This window comes from Ursus americanus, chromosome 25, assembly GCF_024610735.1.
Source record: "Ursus americanus isolate L20-20 chromosome 25, mUrsAme1.1.p, whole genome shotgun sequence".
Classification (NCBI taxonomy): Eukaryota; Metazoa; Chordata; class Mammalia; order Carnivora; family Ursidae; genus Ursus; species Ursus americanus.
Genome location: NC_142151.1, coordinates 26248768 through 26266841, shown reverse-complemented (window position 1 = coordinate 26266841; position 18074 = coordinate 26248768). Strand labels below are relative to the sequence as shown.

The 18074-nt window shown below is 39.0% G+C and overlaps 1 protein-coding gene across 3 annotated transcripts in view; it reads right to left on the bottom strand.

The window, feature by feature from the left end:
* Positions 1–18074, bottom strand: part of BMAL2 (basic helix-loop-helix ARNT like 2) — a 113055-nt gene that overhangs the window by 24884 nt on the left and 70097 nt on the right. For all 3 annotated transcript variants that reach the window (XR_006782313.2, XM_045811888.2, XM_045811889.2), the window contains 2 exons: positions 17545–17662; positions 16556–16699 (listed from right to left, as the gene is read on the bottom strand). Coding sequence is in view for 2 of the 3 variants with exons in the window: in XM_045811888.2 (XP_045667844.1) it covers positions 16556–16699; positions 17545–17662 (262 nt within the window). In the remaining variant the exon portion in view is untranslated. The remainder of the gene's footprint in view (positions 1–16555; positions 16700–17544; positions 17663–18074) is intronic.

The following is an 18074-nucleotide window of genomic DNA, read 5'->3' as shown; positions in this document are numbered from 1 at the left end:
AGCGTTCAACTCTTGATTTCCACACAGGTCATGGTCTCAGGGTCGTGAGATCGAGCCTTGTGTCAGGCTCCACACTCAGCCAGGAGTCTGCTTGAAATTCTCTCCTCCTCCCTTTTCCCATCCCCCCTGCTCACATGCTCTCTCTCTAAAATAAATAAATCTCTTTTTTTAAAAAAGAATTCTTTAGATTTTTACCTAAATATTGGGGTCATAGGCCCCAATCCTTACCAAACTGTTTATATCACCTCTGCAGGGTAGATTCAAGTATAACCTACTCCATGATTTTTGGAAAGGGGGAAAATTTTTTATTAATCCAAACAGTGCCTTGATTTATAGGACATCTTTTCAAAATCCCTCATGAAATTTTTCTTCAGGTTGAGGGCTAGGTCTCTCAATTTGGTATCTTGCTTAGTTTGAATTCTCACAGAAGCGGATCCTGAGACAAGGATTCAGGTACAAGAAGCATATTTGAGAGGGGATCCCAGGAATACTAGTAGGAAAGTGGGATGAGACAGAGAAGAGAAGGAAGCTGATAAAGGATATGTTCTCCAGCAAGTTGCCACTTTGGAAAAATCACTGTTCTATTTGGGTGTGGGGCATTCTTGGAAAAAATGTAGAACAAGAGCTTCAGAACTAAGTAATCCAAATGAAAAAAAAGTTGGATGTTTATCCATCAGCTCCCTTCAGGCAGTGGATGAGGGGTGCTCACAGGGAGCATTGAGTCCCAAGGACTTGAGACTGCCCCTAGCTACTGTAGGCAGAACAGTCTCTAAAGAAGAGAGAAGGTCTAGCAGAGTCATGGAGGTTGGACATTGGAAACAAGATGGTGTGCCCTTGAAGGGCAGGTGCTAAGAGGATAGGTCATGGTGCGCTGATAGCATCTGCCACACTTGCACAGGGAACCAAAGGGATTCTGGGTGTACTACTGTATTACTGATAATCTTAGCAAGATAAGTTTGAGAGACACCCAAGATATTTGGTAGTAGTCATCCATCTTTCATCAGCCCTTGATTTCACAAGTAAAGATACATGAGTAATTTTATCCCTATCTTAGAGGCTTTTTCAGAGTTTGAATCTACAACATTCATGTTAGAATCAGGGCAGAAATAATGTTTTTAATGTCAACCTTGCTTGTTTTTAAAAAACTTTTTATTATGGAAAATCTCAAACATACAAAATCAGAACAGTATAATGAAACCCCACTTGAGTGATTCATGGTCAATCTTGAGAAATGGTCTTTCCATAAATTGTAAGTTCAGTTCCAATTAGCATAAAAAGGGCTGCTTTTCAGTTAAATTTAAGTGTAACTGAAGCAGAACTATGGAGATAAGAGCTGAGGGTTGCCAGGAGTGATGGGGAGGGGGGAGAAGAATAGGCAGCACACAGTGGCTTTCAGTGCGGTGAGACTAATCTGTATATTATAATGATAGATACATGTCATTATACATTTGTCTAAACCCATAGAATGTACAACACCATGAGTGACCCCTAAGATAAACTGTGGACTTTGGGTGATGATGATAATGATGATGTGTCAGTGTAGGTTCATTCTTGGTAACAAATGTACTATTTTGTGGGAGATGTTGGTAATGGGGGAGGGTCTGCATGTGTGGGGGCAGAGGTATATGGGAAATCTGTCCCTCCCTCTCAATTTCATTGTAAACCTAACACTACTCTAAAAAATAGTCTTAAAAATAATTTAAAAATTTAAATGTAACTGCTGTGCCATGGCAAACAAGAAGAAAAACACCTTTACTAACTATGAGCTTTCCTCATTAATAGGCAGTCATCTTTAAACATAATCCTATTGGCTAATTATTCCTGGAAAGACCATTTAGGAGCAAGTATATGTAAAATACAATTATTTCACTTGATACTGTCCTTGGCTAAAGCAGAATACAAGATGATCTCACATGTGGGAACCCACCCATGCGACCAATCAGGGTTCAACTTTGCAGTTACCTTATCCTGCCCCAGCTGTCTGTCTACATGTCTGTCCAGAGGCAGTTGTCCTCAAACTAGGCTCTGCAAGGAAAGGCCACACTGATTGCTAACACATGCCCTTACCATTCCTTCGGCCAAACTGGCCGTATGACTTTGGCACAGAGCTCTGGAGTATAAAGTGAATATTTTGTTCCAGTGCTTGAGCAGATTAAAAAGTCTTTTCTGAAAAGATACATGACTCTGACTGCAGGCATCTGTGTGGCCCAGCCTGACGTGGGGGTGAACATCCGTGTGTGGGCAGGAATACATTCCTACAACAAAAGTCAACCCCCTTGCCGTGTGTCTGCTGCAGAAACCATCCAGAATGGGTTTCTTTCATTAGTAACCTTTTGGCATCTAGGAAGATGCGTTAGTAGGTGGCAGAGCCTAGTGGAAAGAATACAGATTTTAAAGCCACATTTCTGATTCTGCCACTTTCTATGTGACTTTAGACACATTACATAACCTTTTTGGGGGGTTCTGTTTCCTCAGGTGCAAGATAAGGACAGTTTTCACAGGATTGTTATTCAGATTAAATTAGGTATTTACTCAAAGTGCTTGGCATATAGGTGTTAAATAATCACTGATTCTCTTGCTGAAGACGAGAATTTTGTTTTGTTTTCCTTCTTCTCTTTCTGAGCCACAAATAAGGGCTTCCATTTATTGTCTACTAGGAGCCAAGCGCGGCATTAGCCACATGTAATCGTAACGCCCATGAGGTGGTATTATTCTTGTACCCATTGTATCAGTCTGCTAGGGCCGTGATAACAAGATACACGGACTGGCCTTAAAAAAGAAATGTAGGGGCGCCTGGGTGGCACAGCGGTTAAGCGCCTGCCTTCGGCTCAGGGCGTGATCCTGGCGTTATGGGATCGAGCCCCACGTCAGGCTCCTCCGCTATGAGCCTGCTTCTTCCTCTCCTACTCCCTCTGCTTGTGTTCCCTCTCTCGCTGGCTGTCTCTATCTCTGTCGAATAAATAAACAAAATCTTTAAAAAAATAAAAATAAAAAAAAAATAAAAAAATAAAAAAATAAAAAAGAAATGTATTTTCTCACAGTTCTGGAGGCAAATTGTTGGCAGGTTTGGTTTCTCTGAGGCCCCTCTCTTCGGCTTGTAGATGGTTGACTTCTCACTGTCCCCACATGACCTCTTCTTTGTGTGTGTGCATCCCTAGTGTCTCTTCCTCTTCTTTTTTTAAAGATTTATTTATTTATTTGAGAGAGAGAAAGAGCACGAGTGAGGGGTAAGGGCAGAGGAACAGCGAGAATCCCAAGCAAACTCCCCACTGAGCCCAGAGCCCAACACCGGGCTCAATCCCAGGACCCTGATATGATGACCTGAGCTGAAACCAAGAGTCAGAGGCTTAACTGACTGAGCCCCCCTCTTTCTCTCCTTATGAGACCAGTCATACTGGATTAGGGCTCCACTCTATGACCTCATTTGACCTTAATTACCTCTTTAAAGTCCCATCTCTAAAGAGAGTCACATTGGGAATTAGGGCTTCAGCATATGAATTTTGGGGAAACATAATTCAGTCCGTAACACCCATTTTCCATATACTGAGAGGAATCTGCTTCCAGGTGCACAGTTGTTAAGCAGCAGACATGATGTTAAAACCCTATCGAGGGGCGCCTGGGTGGTTCAGTTGGTTACATGTTTGCCTTCAGCTCAGGTCATCGGGTCATGATCCTGCACCCCTCCCATATCCACCCCCCAACCCCACAGCAGCAGGCTCCCTGCTCAGCGGGGAGTCTGCTTCTCTCTCTGCCCGTCTCCCCCACTCGTGTCATGCTCCCTCTCTCTCAAATAACATCTTTAAAAAAATAAATAAAACCCTATCAGAGTCCAGACCCCTTCTACTCTGTCCTAAAGTCCACCAGCATGGACAAAACCCAATATGAGAACTTGGAACACTGGAGGGACTTAAAAATATGCCAGTTCCTTTAGCCCATCACGAAATTTAACTATGAATTAGCCTTAATTTACCACTTGAAATATATTTTCCAGTAAGATTATCGATATTTATTTAAAAAGAAAAAAAAACTTCTCTGCCTCTTCTATAAACTTCTAACTTATAATAAAAAATTCCACTTAGAAACCATGTAGAAAGACTAAAGAGTGATTGTAATTACATCCTTCAAAAATGCTGCTTGGAATTTTTTTTAACCTATGACTAGAGACGTGTTTTTGCTTAAGATTCAATATTTACAAAACACTGTAACGGCACTATGCAGTTCATGGAGGACATCTTACTTTCCCTTGTATATCTTTGCAAAGGTTAAAAGACTAGACACAGAAAGTATCATTCTTCCAAGATTATTATCAGTGACTTCGTCAGGCTCCCTAAGAAAAATCCTCCAAGAATGTATATATTCAGTCGTGTGCTATCCTAGAATTCCACAAAAGCTGAAATAAAAAAATCTAAGGTGGCAGAAAAACCTAGACAAGATTCAGTCCCCCCACCAGTCTGTGACTTGTAGTTCTGTACTTCAAGCCAAATTATAGCATGCCTATTTAATAAATGCAGATGTTCCCAACAAGACCCGGATTCCTTTAGTTCCCACTGTAGACAGAGCCTTGTCAGATTTACTTCTCATGAGAATTATGTTAGAGAAAATGATCCCAGTTGTTTGCTGTGTTGGTTAGCTAGGGCTCCCATAACACAGTCTCCCGGACTGGGGGGCTGGAAGCACAGGCTTATTTCCTCACAATCCTGGAGGCTAGAATTCTGAGATCAGGATGACGGCATAGCTGAGTTCTGGTTGAGAGCTCTCGTCCTGGCTTGTAGACAGTAACCACCTCACTATGTGAGATAATAAACTCTCTGCTCTCTCTTCTTCTAAGGGCACTAATGACATCACGAGGGCCCCGCTCTCACAACTGAAACTCCTTGGGATCAAATTTTTTAAATGTTCAGAACATCATGATGTGGATTAATTCACTGGATTCTTAGTTGTTCTTGTAGACTTGAGAGCAATTATGTGGTCAATCCAGAAAAAAAGAAAAGAGGATGGTCACTTATGCCTTTCGAGTGTCTACGATGAGTCAGGCATCACAGAAACAAATGAAACTCTCATTCTAATGTGGGACGCAAATACAAAAAAATAATTTTGATACAGTGCAGCAAAGAGCTCAGGATTATTAATAGGTTACCTACCAAAAGTAGGTACCTGGGACTTAACCCAGCAGAGAGGGAAGGTTGTTTGGGAAGATTTCCTGGAAAGAAGTGTTGCCTGTGTTCTAATGGTTCTCGATCTGCCAGTAGGCTTTCATTCTCCATTCCTTCCAGCGGGATGGCCTCGTGCTGCTGCTGGTATTCTGTTTTGGAGATCTAAGGCCGGTAAACCGCCAGGGCCATCTGGGTTGGTGCCTGAGTCCTAGACTTGACAGACTCACTCTTCTCTTCTATAATGGCATTTCTCAATTCAGGATTAAATGTTTGTTATGGTGAAACAAGTCATCAAGCTGCCCTCTTAAATCTTTCATGTTACCACTGATAGTGCTGTCGAGTCTGCCTTGTTAGGAAACAGATCCCTTGAAATGTTTCTTAAGGTTCTCCCAGCTGGTCTACATGTCTTGGCTCTCCTGTGGTGTTAATATGAGGTCCTAAGTGGGAGGGAGCCTACTCAGGGTGTCTAATTTGGTATTTCATAACTTACTGTAGTGATGGAAGTGGTCACATAGCTCCCACTGGACCTAATACAACACAGAACATTCTTCCTTACTATCCGGTTGCGGGGGAGGTCTACTAAAAGTGCAGAGATGTTCCTAGGGGCATATCCAAGGTTCACTTGTTATTCTTCTAATCTCTAAAGCAATGGCCTTGAAACATTTTTTTATTTTGCATGCTATAAAAAAATGTAAGCACCCTTCATGTGCATACATTTTATATATCGACTCTTATACAAATATATTGTGTATTATAAAACACAAAACTAAAATTAGAAAAAAGTGAAAATGATGTTTCAAGAATAGATTTTATTAATGGTAAAACTTGTTCTTTAAAAATTATACATCTGGGAAACAAACTGAGCGCTTCAGAGGGGAGCGGGTGGGGGAATGGGATAGGCCGGTGATGGGTATTAAGGAGGGCACGTATTGCATGGTGCACTGGGTGTTATACGCAAATAATGAATCATGGAACATTACATCAAAAACTAAGGATATACTGTATGGTGACATAATAAATTTTTATAAAAAATTATACATCTTGTTTAATGAAACTATATAAATATGCTTATTTTTTAAAACCATGTTTTAACACATCGCAAAACAGTGATTTGAAGGTCTGGTTCTAAATCTAATTTGTTCTATTTTCTTTTTCTTCATAGCACGTATTACCATCAGCAAAGTTTTTGTTTTGTTCATCGCTTTGGCCCCAGCATATGGAATAATGTCTGGCCCATAGTGTATAGTTAATAAGTAGTTAATGAAGGCTTTTTTGCACACAATAGCATAAAATGGTGTGTTATTGCGCATCTGTTCCCTAGTCCACATTGAGTGGCCTCATGTCAGTAAAAGTATGACTACTTATGCCACAGAAATTGGCACAGCCACATGTCAAGGGTTGATTTACTGTTTATTTTCCTTCCTGGTTGTCTACACCTACAGAAGCGATGGACAAAATATTAATAATGATTAAACTTAAAAGCATGTTGTGCCTATAGTTGTTATATGGTAAACAGCAAAAAAAAAAGAGCAAATAATCCTCTAATATTATAAAACTATCATTTCAGCAAAGTCACTAATGTATAAAAAATGAGTGAAGTTCTGACAATGAGTCTTCATGATTTCACTTTCAGCTTATTAACATAAAGGAAAACGCCAACCAGCATTCATATCAGAACTACGCTCAGAGAGCTGGTTGTTAAACGCTGACCAGCACACCACTGACCCTAGCCGATGTGGACCTAAAAATGTGGCCTCAGCTGCCTCCCTTCCTATCACTATCTCCTGTACGTAAGGTCGAGTCACACTGTTCTTTGCCAAGTGCCCCCAAATGCCAAGTTTCTCCTACGTCCAGGTCTTCACACTTGTCTGTCAGGAATTTCTTCCCAGAGATCTGTACAGAGCTGGCTCCTTATCATTCAGGTCTTAGATCAAATGTCACCTTAGAGAGACATTCTCTGAGTATTCTAAAGTAATTATGTCTTCCTAGCCTCTGCCCTCATTATTCCATTTTATTGACTTCATTGCACTACTACCTAAAATATTTATTGATTTACATGGTGACCGGCTGCATCCTGTCACTATAATATAATGTTCACTAGAGCAATGACTTGACCACCTGTCTCCAGTGTATCCTTTGCATTTGGTATGGTGCCTGGCACATAGTAGGTATTCAGAAAGTAATTATTGACTGATCAAAATCTATTTAATTAGAGACTACTGTGTCTGGCAGTGATATCATGCTGATCTCTACCAGTTTTACTTAAGTGTAGCAAATATGCAGGGTTTTCTAAAACCAAGATTATGATAGAAGCTACGACAAAATGCAAATGGGGGAGAATCTGCACCAACAGAATTTCAGCACCAGTTTTGGGCACTGGGGCCCAGGGCATCTGTTCTCTTCCACTCTCCTTGCTCTTTCCTCCACTTCTCCCAGATAATCTCGTACTTGAGAGAAGAGTCTAAAGCTGTAGTTCTCAAAAAGAATAGAGAGATTGAGAAACTATGAGGCTGTAAAGTTTAGAAGCAAAGAGTAAGGGCAGAGAGTGGAGGGTGAAGTCAAGTTTTACAGAAGTAAAACATGGTGACACTGGGCACTAACCATGCACCAAGACAAAGACATGACTAAAACACCAGTACAAAATAAGACCATATGGAAATGCTTCTCCCCAGAAGGAAAGACAGATTAATCTGAAAATCTTTTTAACTGTAGCTGATAGATAACGTAACGTTAGTTTTAGGTGTACAACATAACGGTCTGACAGGTCTATATGTGAGGCTTACCAAAGTGCAGCTGCCCTACAACACTATAACAGTATTATTGACTATGTTCCCTATGCTGTACCTTTTATCCCCGTGACTTACTCATTCCATAACTGGAATCCTGTACCTCCCACTCCCCTTCCCCCATTTTGTCCATTCCCCTCCCCACCTTCCCACTGGCAACTATCAGTTTGTTCTCTGTATTGATGGGTCTGTTTCTGCTCTTTGTTTATTCATTTGTTCTGGTTTTTAGATTCCACATATAAGTGAAATCCTATGGTATTTTTCTTTATCTGACTTATTTCAGTTAGCATAATACCCTCTAAGTCCATCCATATTCTTGCAATGTTGTTGCAATGTCAATATCTCATCCATTTTATGGCCGAGTAATATTCCAGTGTGTGTGTCGGGGGGGATGGGGTAACTGGGTGATGGGCATTAAGAAGGGCATGTGATGTAATGAGCACTGGGTGTTATATACAACCAATGAATCACTGCACTCTACCTCTGAAACTAATAATACACTAAATGTTAATTGAATGTAAATTAAAAAAATATTCCCGTGTGTGTGTGTACCACTTCTTTATCCATTCATCTACTGATGGACACGTGGGTTGCTTCTATATCTTGGCTTATTGTAAATAATGCTGCTATGAACATAGGGGTCATATATTTTTTCAAATTAGTATTTTCATTTTGGAAGGGGGGTAAATATCTAGAAGTGGAATTACTGGATGATATGGTAATTCTATTTTTAGTTTTTTGAGGAAACTCCATACTGTTTTCCAAGTAGCTGTAGCAATTTACATTCCCACCAAAAGTGCACAAGGGTTCGTTTTTCTCTAAATCCTCACCAACAGTTGTCTTTTTGACTCTAACCATTCTAACAGGTGTACGGTGATACTTCATTGTGCTTTTGATTTGCATTTCCCTGATGATTAGTGATGTTGAGCATCTTTTCATATACCTAGGCCATGTGTAGGTCTTTGGAAAAAGGTCTACTCAGGTCCTTTGCTCATTTTTAAATTGGATTATTTCTTTGATGTTGCATTATGTAAGTTATTTATATATTTTGATATTAACCCCTTTTGGATATATCATGTGCAAGTATCTACTCATTCAGTAGGCTGCCTTTTCATCTTGTTGATGGTTTCCTTCACTGTGCAAAAACTTATTTTGGTGTAGCCAAAAATAGTTTATTTTTGCTTTTGTTTCCCTTACCTGAGGAGACATATCTGGACAAAGAGTTGCTAAGGCTGATGCCCAAAGGATTACTGCCTATGTTTTCTTCTAGGATTTTTGTGGTTTCAGGTCTCACATTTTGGTCTTTAATCCATTTTGAATTTATTTTTACGTGTGGTGTGAGAAAGTGGTCCAAGGTTAATTCCTCTGCACGTAGCTGTCCAGTTTTCTCAGCACCATTTATTCAATAGACTGTCTTTTCCCTGCTGTTTATTCTTGCCTCCTTTGTTGTAGATTAATCGACTATATGAGCGTGGGTTTATTTCTGCTCTCTCTTCCTATTTTTGTGCCAGTTATCATTCTGTTTTGATTACTACAGCTTTGTAATATATCATGAAATTTGATATTGTGATACCTCCAGCTTTGTTCTTTCTCAAGATTGTTTTGGCTATTTGGGTTTTTTATGGTTCTATACAAATTTTAGGATTCTTAGTTCTAGTTCTGTGGAAATGCTGTTGGTATTTTCATAGAGACTGCACTGAATCTATAGATTGCTTTGGCTAGTATGGACATTTTAGCAATTAATTTGTCCAATCTGTAAGCATGGTATGTTTTTCCATTTGTGTCACCTTCAGCATCTTTTACCAATGTTTTCAAGGTTTTATCAATGGTTTTCAAGGTACAGGTGTTTCATCTCCTTGGTTAAGTTTATTCCTAGGTATTTTAATATTTTGTGTGCAATTATAAATGGAATTGTTTGCTTAATTCTTCTCTCTGCTACTTTATTAGTGGATAGAAACACAAGAAATTTCTGTATACAAATTTTGTATCCTGCAACTTTACATTTATCAGTTCTAGTAGTCTTTTGGGAGAGTTTTCTATGTCTAGTATTATGTCATCTGCAAAAGTGACAACTTTGTTTCCTCCTGACCAATTCAAATGCCTTTTCTTTTTCTTATCTGATAGCTATGGTTAAGACTCCCAGTATGATATTGAATAAAAGGGACAAGAGTGGAACATCTGTTCCTGGTCTTGAAGGAAAAGCTCTCAGTTTTTCATCATTGAGTATGATGTCAGCTCTGGGTTTGTCACATGTGGCCTTTATTATGTTGAGGGATGTACCCTTTAAACTCATTTGAGTGAATTTTTCCCCATGAATGGATGTTGAATTTTGTCAAATGTTTTTCCTATATCTACTGAGATGATCATGATTTTTATTTTCATTAACGTGATGTTTCAAGTCCATTGATCTGCAAATACTGAACCATCCCTGCATCCCTGGAATAAATCCCATTTGATCATGTTCAATGATCCTTTTAATGTATTGTTGAACGTGGTTTGCTAATATTTTACTGAGGACTTTTGTATCTGTATTTATCAGAGATATTGGCCTATATTTTTCTTTTTCTGTAGTGTCTTTGTCTTGTTTGGGTATGAGAGGAATGCCAGCCTTATCAAATGAACTGGGAGACATTCCTTTCTCTTCTATTTTTTGAAATAATTTGTGGGGAATAGGTATCAACTCTTCTTTAAATGTTTGGTCGAATGACCTGTGAATCCATCCTGGACTTTTATTTGTTGGGAATTTTAAAATTACCGATTCCATTTTATTACTAGTAACTATTCTGTTTGGATTTTCTATTTCTTCCTGATTCAGTTTTGGAAGATTACACGTTTCTAGGAATTTATCCATTTCTTCTAGGTTACCCAAATTGTTGGCATATATTTTTTCATAATAGTCTCTTACAGCCCTTTGTATTTCTGTGGTGTTGGCAATTACTTCTCCTTTCTCACTTCTGATTTTATTTAGGCCCCCTTTTTGATGTGTTTGCCTAAAGGCTTATGAATTTTTATTATTTTTTCAAAGAACTAGCTCTTGGTTTTATCTTTTCTGGGTTTTTTAGTCTTATTTATTTCTGCTCTGCTTTTCATTACTTTCTTCTACTCATCTTGGGCTTTGTTCTTTTTCTGATTCTTTTAGGTGTAAGGTTAGATTGAGACTTTTCTTGTTTTCTGAGGTAGGCTTGCATTGCTATACACTTCCCTCAGAACTGCTTTCACTGTGTCCCCCAAATTTTGGACCATTGGGTTTCCATTTTCATTTGTCTCCATGTATTTTTTTAAAAAGATTTATTTACTTATTTTGAGAGAGTGAGTGTGAGTGAGAATGAGCAGGGCGAGGGTCAGAGGGAAAGAATCTCAAGCAGATTCCCCACTGAGTGCAGAGCTACCCAGGTACCCTCGTCTCCAAGTATTTGATTTCCTCCCTGATTTCTTCATTGACCTATTGTTTAGTAGAAGCATGTTGTCTAGCCTCCATGTATTTAAGAGTTTTTTCTTATGATTTCTGGTTTCATACTGTTGTGGTTGGAAAAGATGTGTGTATAATTTTTATCTTCTTAAATTTATTGAAACTTGTGGTGTACATGTGATCTATCCTGGAGAATGTTCCATGGCTACTTGAAAAGAATGTGTACTCTGTTTTTGGATGAAATGTTCTGTATGTATCTGTTAAGTTTATCTAGTCTAGTGTATCATTCAAAGACACTTTATTGATTTGATTTCTTCATTGATTTTCTGCATGGATGATCTATCCATTGACGTAAGTGGGATGTTAAAGTCCCCTACTATTATTGTATTACTGTCTCCCTTTATGACTGTTAATATTTTTTACGTATTTAGGTACTCTTATGTTGGATGCATGACTATAATTGTTCTATCCTCTTGTTGAACTAATCCTTTTATTATTCTGCATAACCCCTTTTGTCACTTGTCATCTGCAGAAGTGACTGTTTTACTGTTAAAGTTTGAACATTTACATGTTAAAGTCTATTTTGTTTGATGTAAGTATCGCTATCAGGTTTTGTTTTCTTTTTTGCTTCCATTTGCATAGAATATCCTTTTTTGATCCTTTCACTTTTAGTCTGTATGGGTGTTTAGGTCTGAAGTGAGCCTTTTGTAGGCAGCATAAATGATGGGTATTTTTTCTTTAATCCACCGAATCACCCTGTGTCCTCGATTGGAACATTTAGACCATTTACTTTTAAAGTAATTATTGATAGGTATGTACTTACTGCCATTTTGTTTGTTTTCTGTTGGTTGTTGTAGTTCTTCTCTGTTCCTCTCTTCTCTTGCTCTCTACCCTTACGACTGATGACGTTTAGTGTTATGCCTGGCTTTCTGTTTATTTTTTATGTACCTATTACAGATGTTTGGTTTGTGGTCACCATTAGGTTTATATATAGCATCTTAAGTATACAGCAGTCTATATTAAGTTGATGGTCACTTAAGTTTGAACACATTCTGAAAGATTTTTTATTCTCCTCCCCCATGTTATATTTATATGTTGTCATATTTTACATCTTGTTATTCATAAGTATGGCCTTTTCTTTTCCACTTCAAGAAGTCCCTTTAACTTTTCTTATAATGCCAGTTTAGTGGTGATGAACTCCTTTAACTTTTGTTTGTCTGGGTACTATTTATCTCTTTCAATTCTTAATGATAACCTTCCCAGGTAGAGTATTCTTTGTTGTAGGGTTTTTTTCTACCTTTCAGCACCTGCTGCTTTTAAAATTTTCTCTTTCTCTTTAATCTTTGACATTTTAATTATGATGTATCTTGATGCAGACCTCCTTGGTCTATTCCTTCCCTGGAATAGAGACTTGTCCAGCTCTTACATCTTCAAATAAGTGTTCTGCTCCTTTCTCTCTCTCTCTTCTCCTTCTAGGACTCCAATAATGTGAATGAATGTTTGCTCGATGTTGTTGAAGAGTTCCTTTACTTATTGCCCCTTTTTAAAAATTCTTTCTTCTTCTTGCTGTTCAGCTTGGGTGCTTTCCATTACCCTATCTTCCAGATTGCTGATCCATTCTTTTGTATCCATTAATCTATTGATCCCCCTAGTGCATTTTTCCTTTCAGTTTTTGTATTCTTCAACTTTGATTCCTTCTCTTTTATATTTTCTATCTCTTTGTTGAAGTTCTCACTGAGTTCTTCCACTCTTCTCTCCAGTCTGGTGAACATCTTTATGACCATTACTTGAAACTCTTTATCAGGCATATTGCTTATTTATCTCTATTTCATTTAGTTCTTTTTCTGAGGTTTTGTCTTGTTCTTTCATTTGGAGCATGCTCCTCTGTCTCCCCATTTTTCTTGACTTTCTGTGTTCGTTTCTATGAAGTAGGCAGAACAGCGATTTCTCCTAAACCTGAAGGAATTGTCTTGTGTATGTATGGTCATTGCCTGTGTAGACTTGTATCTGGTGACTTTGGCTGGCTGGTTGGAACTGTAGCTGGTGTCAGGGGGTGTCCTAGGGCACTCCATGCTGGGAGTGCCCTGGTAGGATGGCCAGGGCTGAAGTAGGCATGAGTTGGAGTGCTCATAGGACTATCTGCACAGAGAGTGCCCTGGCAGGACAGCTGAAGTGGGCACAGGCTAAGGAGGTCTCCGGGTTCTCCACAAAGAAGATACTCTGGCAGCACAGCTGAAATAAAGGTAGGTGCAAGCTAGTGGGTCCTGAGGCTCTCTGCATAGAGGGCACCCCGGCAGGATAGCTGAAACTGAAGTATAGGCATGGGCTGGGGGAGTCCCTGGGCATTCTGCACAGATGTGTGGTCAGCTGAAGTGGGAACAAATTAGAGTATGGGGGTATTCAGCATAGCTCTGTCAGGGCAAATGGAGCGGGGATGGGTATGGACCAGGTGTTCCCAGGGCAGTCTGCACAAGGGGCACCCTGGTGGGGTGGGGTCCCAGAGCAATCTGCACTGGGGATGCCCTAGCAAGCCAGCTGGAGCTGAAGTGAACCTGGAGTGTTCCAGGGTGCTTTGCACTTGTGTCAACTTGGCAAGATGGCTGGAGCTGTAGTGAGTGCTGCCCAGGGATGTCCTGTTGTGCACAGCTGTGGGGCTGCCTTAGGGCTGCTGTGGACTCGGGGCCTGGGGCTCACTGACACAGAAGGCCAGCTCAGGTACCCACACCCTGCTCTCATCCATATGGTGAAGGTGGAGGGGGAATGTAAACTGTGGTGCTCACCAGCCCCTCTGACCTGGAGAGAGTGCCAGTAGCTCCCTGCCATTTGGCAGGGTTGTAGGGCTAGTTCCTGTGTATTCTAGTTGCTCTTTTAAACTGTGGTTTTTTTTGTATGCCCCACTGCAGACAGATCTATTCCTAGTCCCTCAGTACTTCCTCTTCCCACTATAGTTCTCAGTGTTAGGGTTTCCCTTTGTTACTGTGCCATTCTCCATGTGGTCTTTTATTGTGCAGAAGCTGTCCGGTCAGCCCGCAGAGCTGCTTCAGGAGGAATTGCTCTAGAGATAGGTGTAGGTTTGGTGTCTGTGGAGGAGGTGAGTTCAGAGTCTTCCTGTGTTGCCATCTTAGACCAGAATTACTCCCTAATTTGGTAATCTCTAAAACAAACACTTACAAAAACTGATAAAGACTTTACTCAACTTAAATACCACAGAGATTTCAGCCATGGCTCCCATGTTTTTCTCTCACACGGACTGTTGTATAGATTAGGTGATTCACTCACGGTTGGGTCTACTCAGTATGGCATTGGTTCACCTCTAGTTATACCCTAAGGGTAAAACGCACTACGGTCCAGGGTCTACATGGAGTATGACTCCTTGGACCATCCACACAGAAGGAATATTCCTGCCCTTGGAGATAAGTTCCACATCCTATGGCCGTGTCAAATATAAGATTAATAGGAGATTAACATGACTGACTTGGGAAGGAAGGCAGAGGAAACAGGCCCCCTGAGGTAATGCCAACACCATCTGCTTGCAGTGTCCTAAGAGTTTAGGTGCATTATTTCTAATACTCATAACCACTCCTAACATTTATCCAGTGTTACTATGCTAGGAGCCAGGGTAAGCACAACACATGTATTAACTCACTTAATCCTAATAACCACCCTAGGATGGAGGTTCTATTATTTTCTTTCTGTAGTTGAAAAGAGTGAGACCCAGAAGGCCTTAGTAATTTATCCTAAGTCACACAGTTACTCACAAGTTAGGATTCAAACCTGAACAGTTTGACTCCAGAATCGAAGCGTTTACCTACTCCACAGAGCCCTACGAGGCTGTGAATAATCTTGTTTTATACATAAGGAAATGGAGGCTCAGAGGGATTAAGACACTTGTTCATAATCACAGAGCTGGTAAGTGACAGAACCAAAATCTGATACCAGTGAGCTGGATTCCACAGCCTCTTCATCAACTGTGACTTCAACCCCAGGAGGCCTTACAAGTGACTGTAGACAACGCTTGCCCACTCAGAGTCAAGGGCACGAGAGCGGCAATTAATGGTTTACAAACAGATCCTCTCTTACGACTGCTGATTCATTCTGCTTATGTTTCTTTATAGTGTAACGTAAGAGTAGGGGGGTTTAGGTTTAAGTGTGAGTTTTACGGATTTCCTTTTTTTAAAATTTTTTTATTATGTTAGTCACCATACAGTACACCCCTAGTTTTTGATGTAAAGTTCCATGGTTCATTAGTTGCGTGTAATACCCAGTGCTCCATGCAATACGTGCCCTCCTTGATACCCATCACCGGTCTATCCCAGTCCCCACCCCCCTCCCCTCTGAAGCCCTCAGTTTGTTTCACCGATTTCCTTTTCTGCAAGTTACTGAAACTCTTCAAGTCTTTCTTCCCTGATTCTAAATCAGTGGTAAGAATAGTTTTTCACGGGGAGGAAAACACTTAGTACAGGACCCTATCTGGCACAGCTACATCTTAATAAGCGAGTGTTGAGTGATTATCATCTTAGGTGGTTGCCAAAAAAGATTTGCCAAAACTTGTAAATAAATTGAATCTTGCAGCTCAGTATCAATATCCTCTTAAAGGATGGGAAAGCAAATCTCACATTAAAATTTGCATAGGAAATCCTATATCTAATAGGTTAAGATGTTCTTAGGCGAAAAAGTGTCAGACATTTTTCAGTCCCCAGAATTTTTCAGGCAAGTAAAATAGATGAGTGTTACATCAATTAAAAATGTAAATAAGACAAATCTGTAAAAGAATCATAGGAAAACAGAACTAGAACTATTTACCAAAGAACCAAAAGCACTGAAACTATACCTGGAACATCTTAAACTTTCACCAAAATTAACCAAATCAGGCTCTTGTATTATTGCAGTTTTTTAAGAAGACCTAACTTTAATATTTTAAAACAATGGATTTCATAATAAAAGTTTTATTCCCATTCAAATGCCCCCAAATTGCAATTTCAACAGCACCTCTGAAATCTTGGGCAATACAGGGCCTGTAATTACCTGATAAATTTGAAAGATAGGACGAGTCAATCTAAATAATTCTGGTTAAAAAAACAATATTTCCTTAGGTGCTCTTGGCCTCAAGTATTTGCCTTGATCACACACTTTCTGTATAGAAAGCTTTTAGGACATTAATTCTAGAACCATGCCTTAAATCACTTGATATTTTAAAACGATGATACCTTTCTTCTTTGAGGTGGATAAGCATTCATGCTCTTCTTTGACAGAGATTTTACAGCTCTTTATCCGACAAAAAAAGGATCGCCTCGAGCCAGAATACACATGAGTCCTTCCACTGTGGAAATTCCTGTGAACTTGCAAACCAGCTTTCATAGCAGGAGGAGGCAAGAGAACAGGTAGAGAAGAATATTTTCATATAGATGATAGGAAATGTTAGGAGACGCATTTCAAAACTATTACCTTTTCTTTTTGTAAATTGAAAAAGAACAATGGTTACTTAAAGCAATGACATCATTATATGGTAAACCACAAAGTGAAATATACCAAAAAGAGCATATGCCAAGTACTCCTATTTTTATAACTTATAAACATTTGTAGTTTACCTGCATTTTTCCCCCTAGGGGTAGAAACAAAGGTAATATGAAATTAAAAAAATTTTTAAATGAAAAAAAAAAAACCCTCAACTTATAGTAGTAATCAATGGCATAAAGCATCATTACTTTATACTATAAATAATTGTTTGGCACTAAGCATTTTCAGAGAGGTATTTTCAAAGAAGATAAAAATATTTACACTTCCAAAGTACAATTATATAAGGTCTTTCATTTTGAGTAGACCTAACTCATATACGAAAGAACTATCTCTCAGCATATAGCTGAATAATGGAAACCCCAAGCAATTTTAAAATCCCAACTGATACTTTCTTATAAAGATTTTACTAACCTATGAAAAAGAGTGACTATGAAGCAATCACGTACTCCCCAAAGCATCTTCATATGAATATATTTGGTTTTGTATGTGTATATGAATATAGGAATTCTCTATTTAGTTACATTGTTTTTCGAACTCTGTTTTTGAACTCTGTAAAGTTTACTAAATCTCCTCTTGATAAAATCATAATTAGCTAATTTTTCAAAATACTGTATAGCTGTGCTTTTAAGTAATAATTATATTTGCATGAACTTATGGACCTGCTGGGATAAGCACTTACTTTTGGCATCAATCAGCTTCTCTCTCGGTGAAATATCAGAAGAAGAAAGTTGCTCCTTCACTTTGGCAACATCTTTTGGATGTAAGAAGTCAAATAAGCTTTGTCCAGTCAGGCTAGCCTATTTATAAGGTAGATATTTATAAGGTTGAAAATCAGTACAATTTTTCTACATTTCTTCACATAAATACTGTTAAGACTTTTTCCTTAAGCTCAAAGATACATCCACTACACTGTGTGACATTAACTTAGTGTTAAAAGCAGGGTGATACTTCTAGATAAAAAAACATGCACACAAAATTGTATCTGGAAACACAGATCACAAACACCTAGTCGCTAATATTCAGTGAACTCTTGTTAAAATCCCCCAATTCACTTGTTGCTTCTAAATCATACTATGATTTACTTTAAATTTTTTTATCCTTGGCAAAAGTAAAGAGATTGTACTATAATATGGAAGTCACAAAGTATCTTTAATTTTATGGTGTGACTTATTTTTTTTAAATCACTATAGTATTAAAAAACAAAATCCA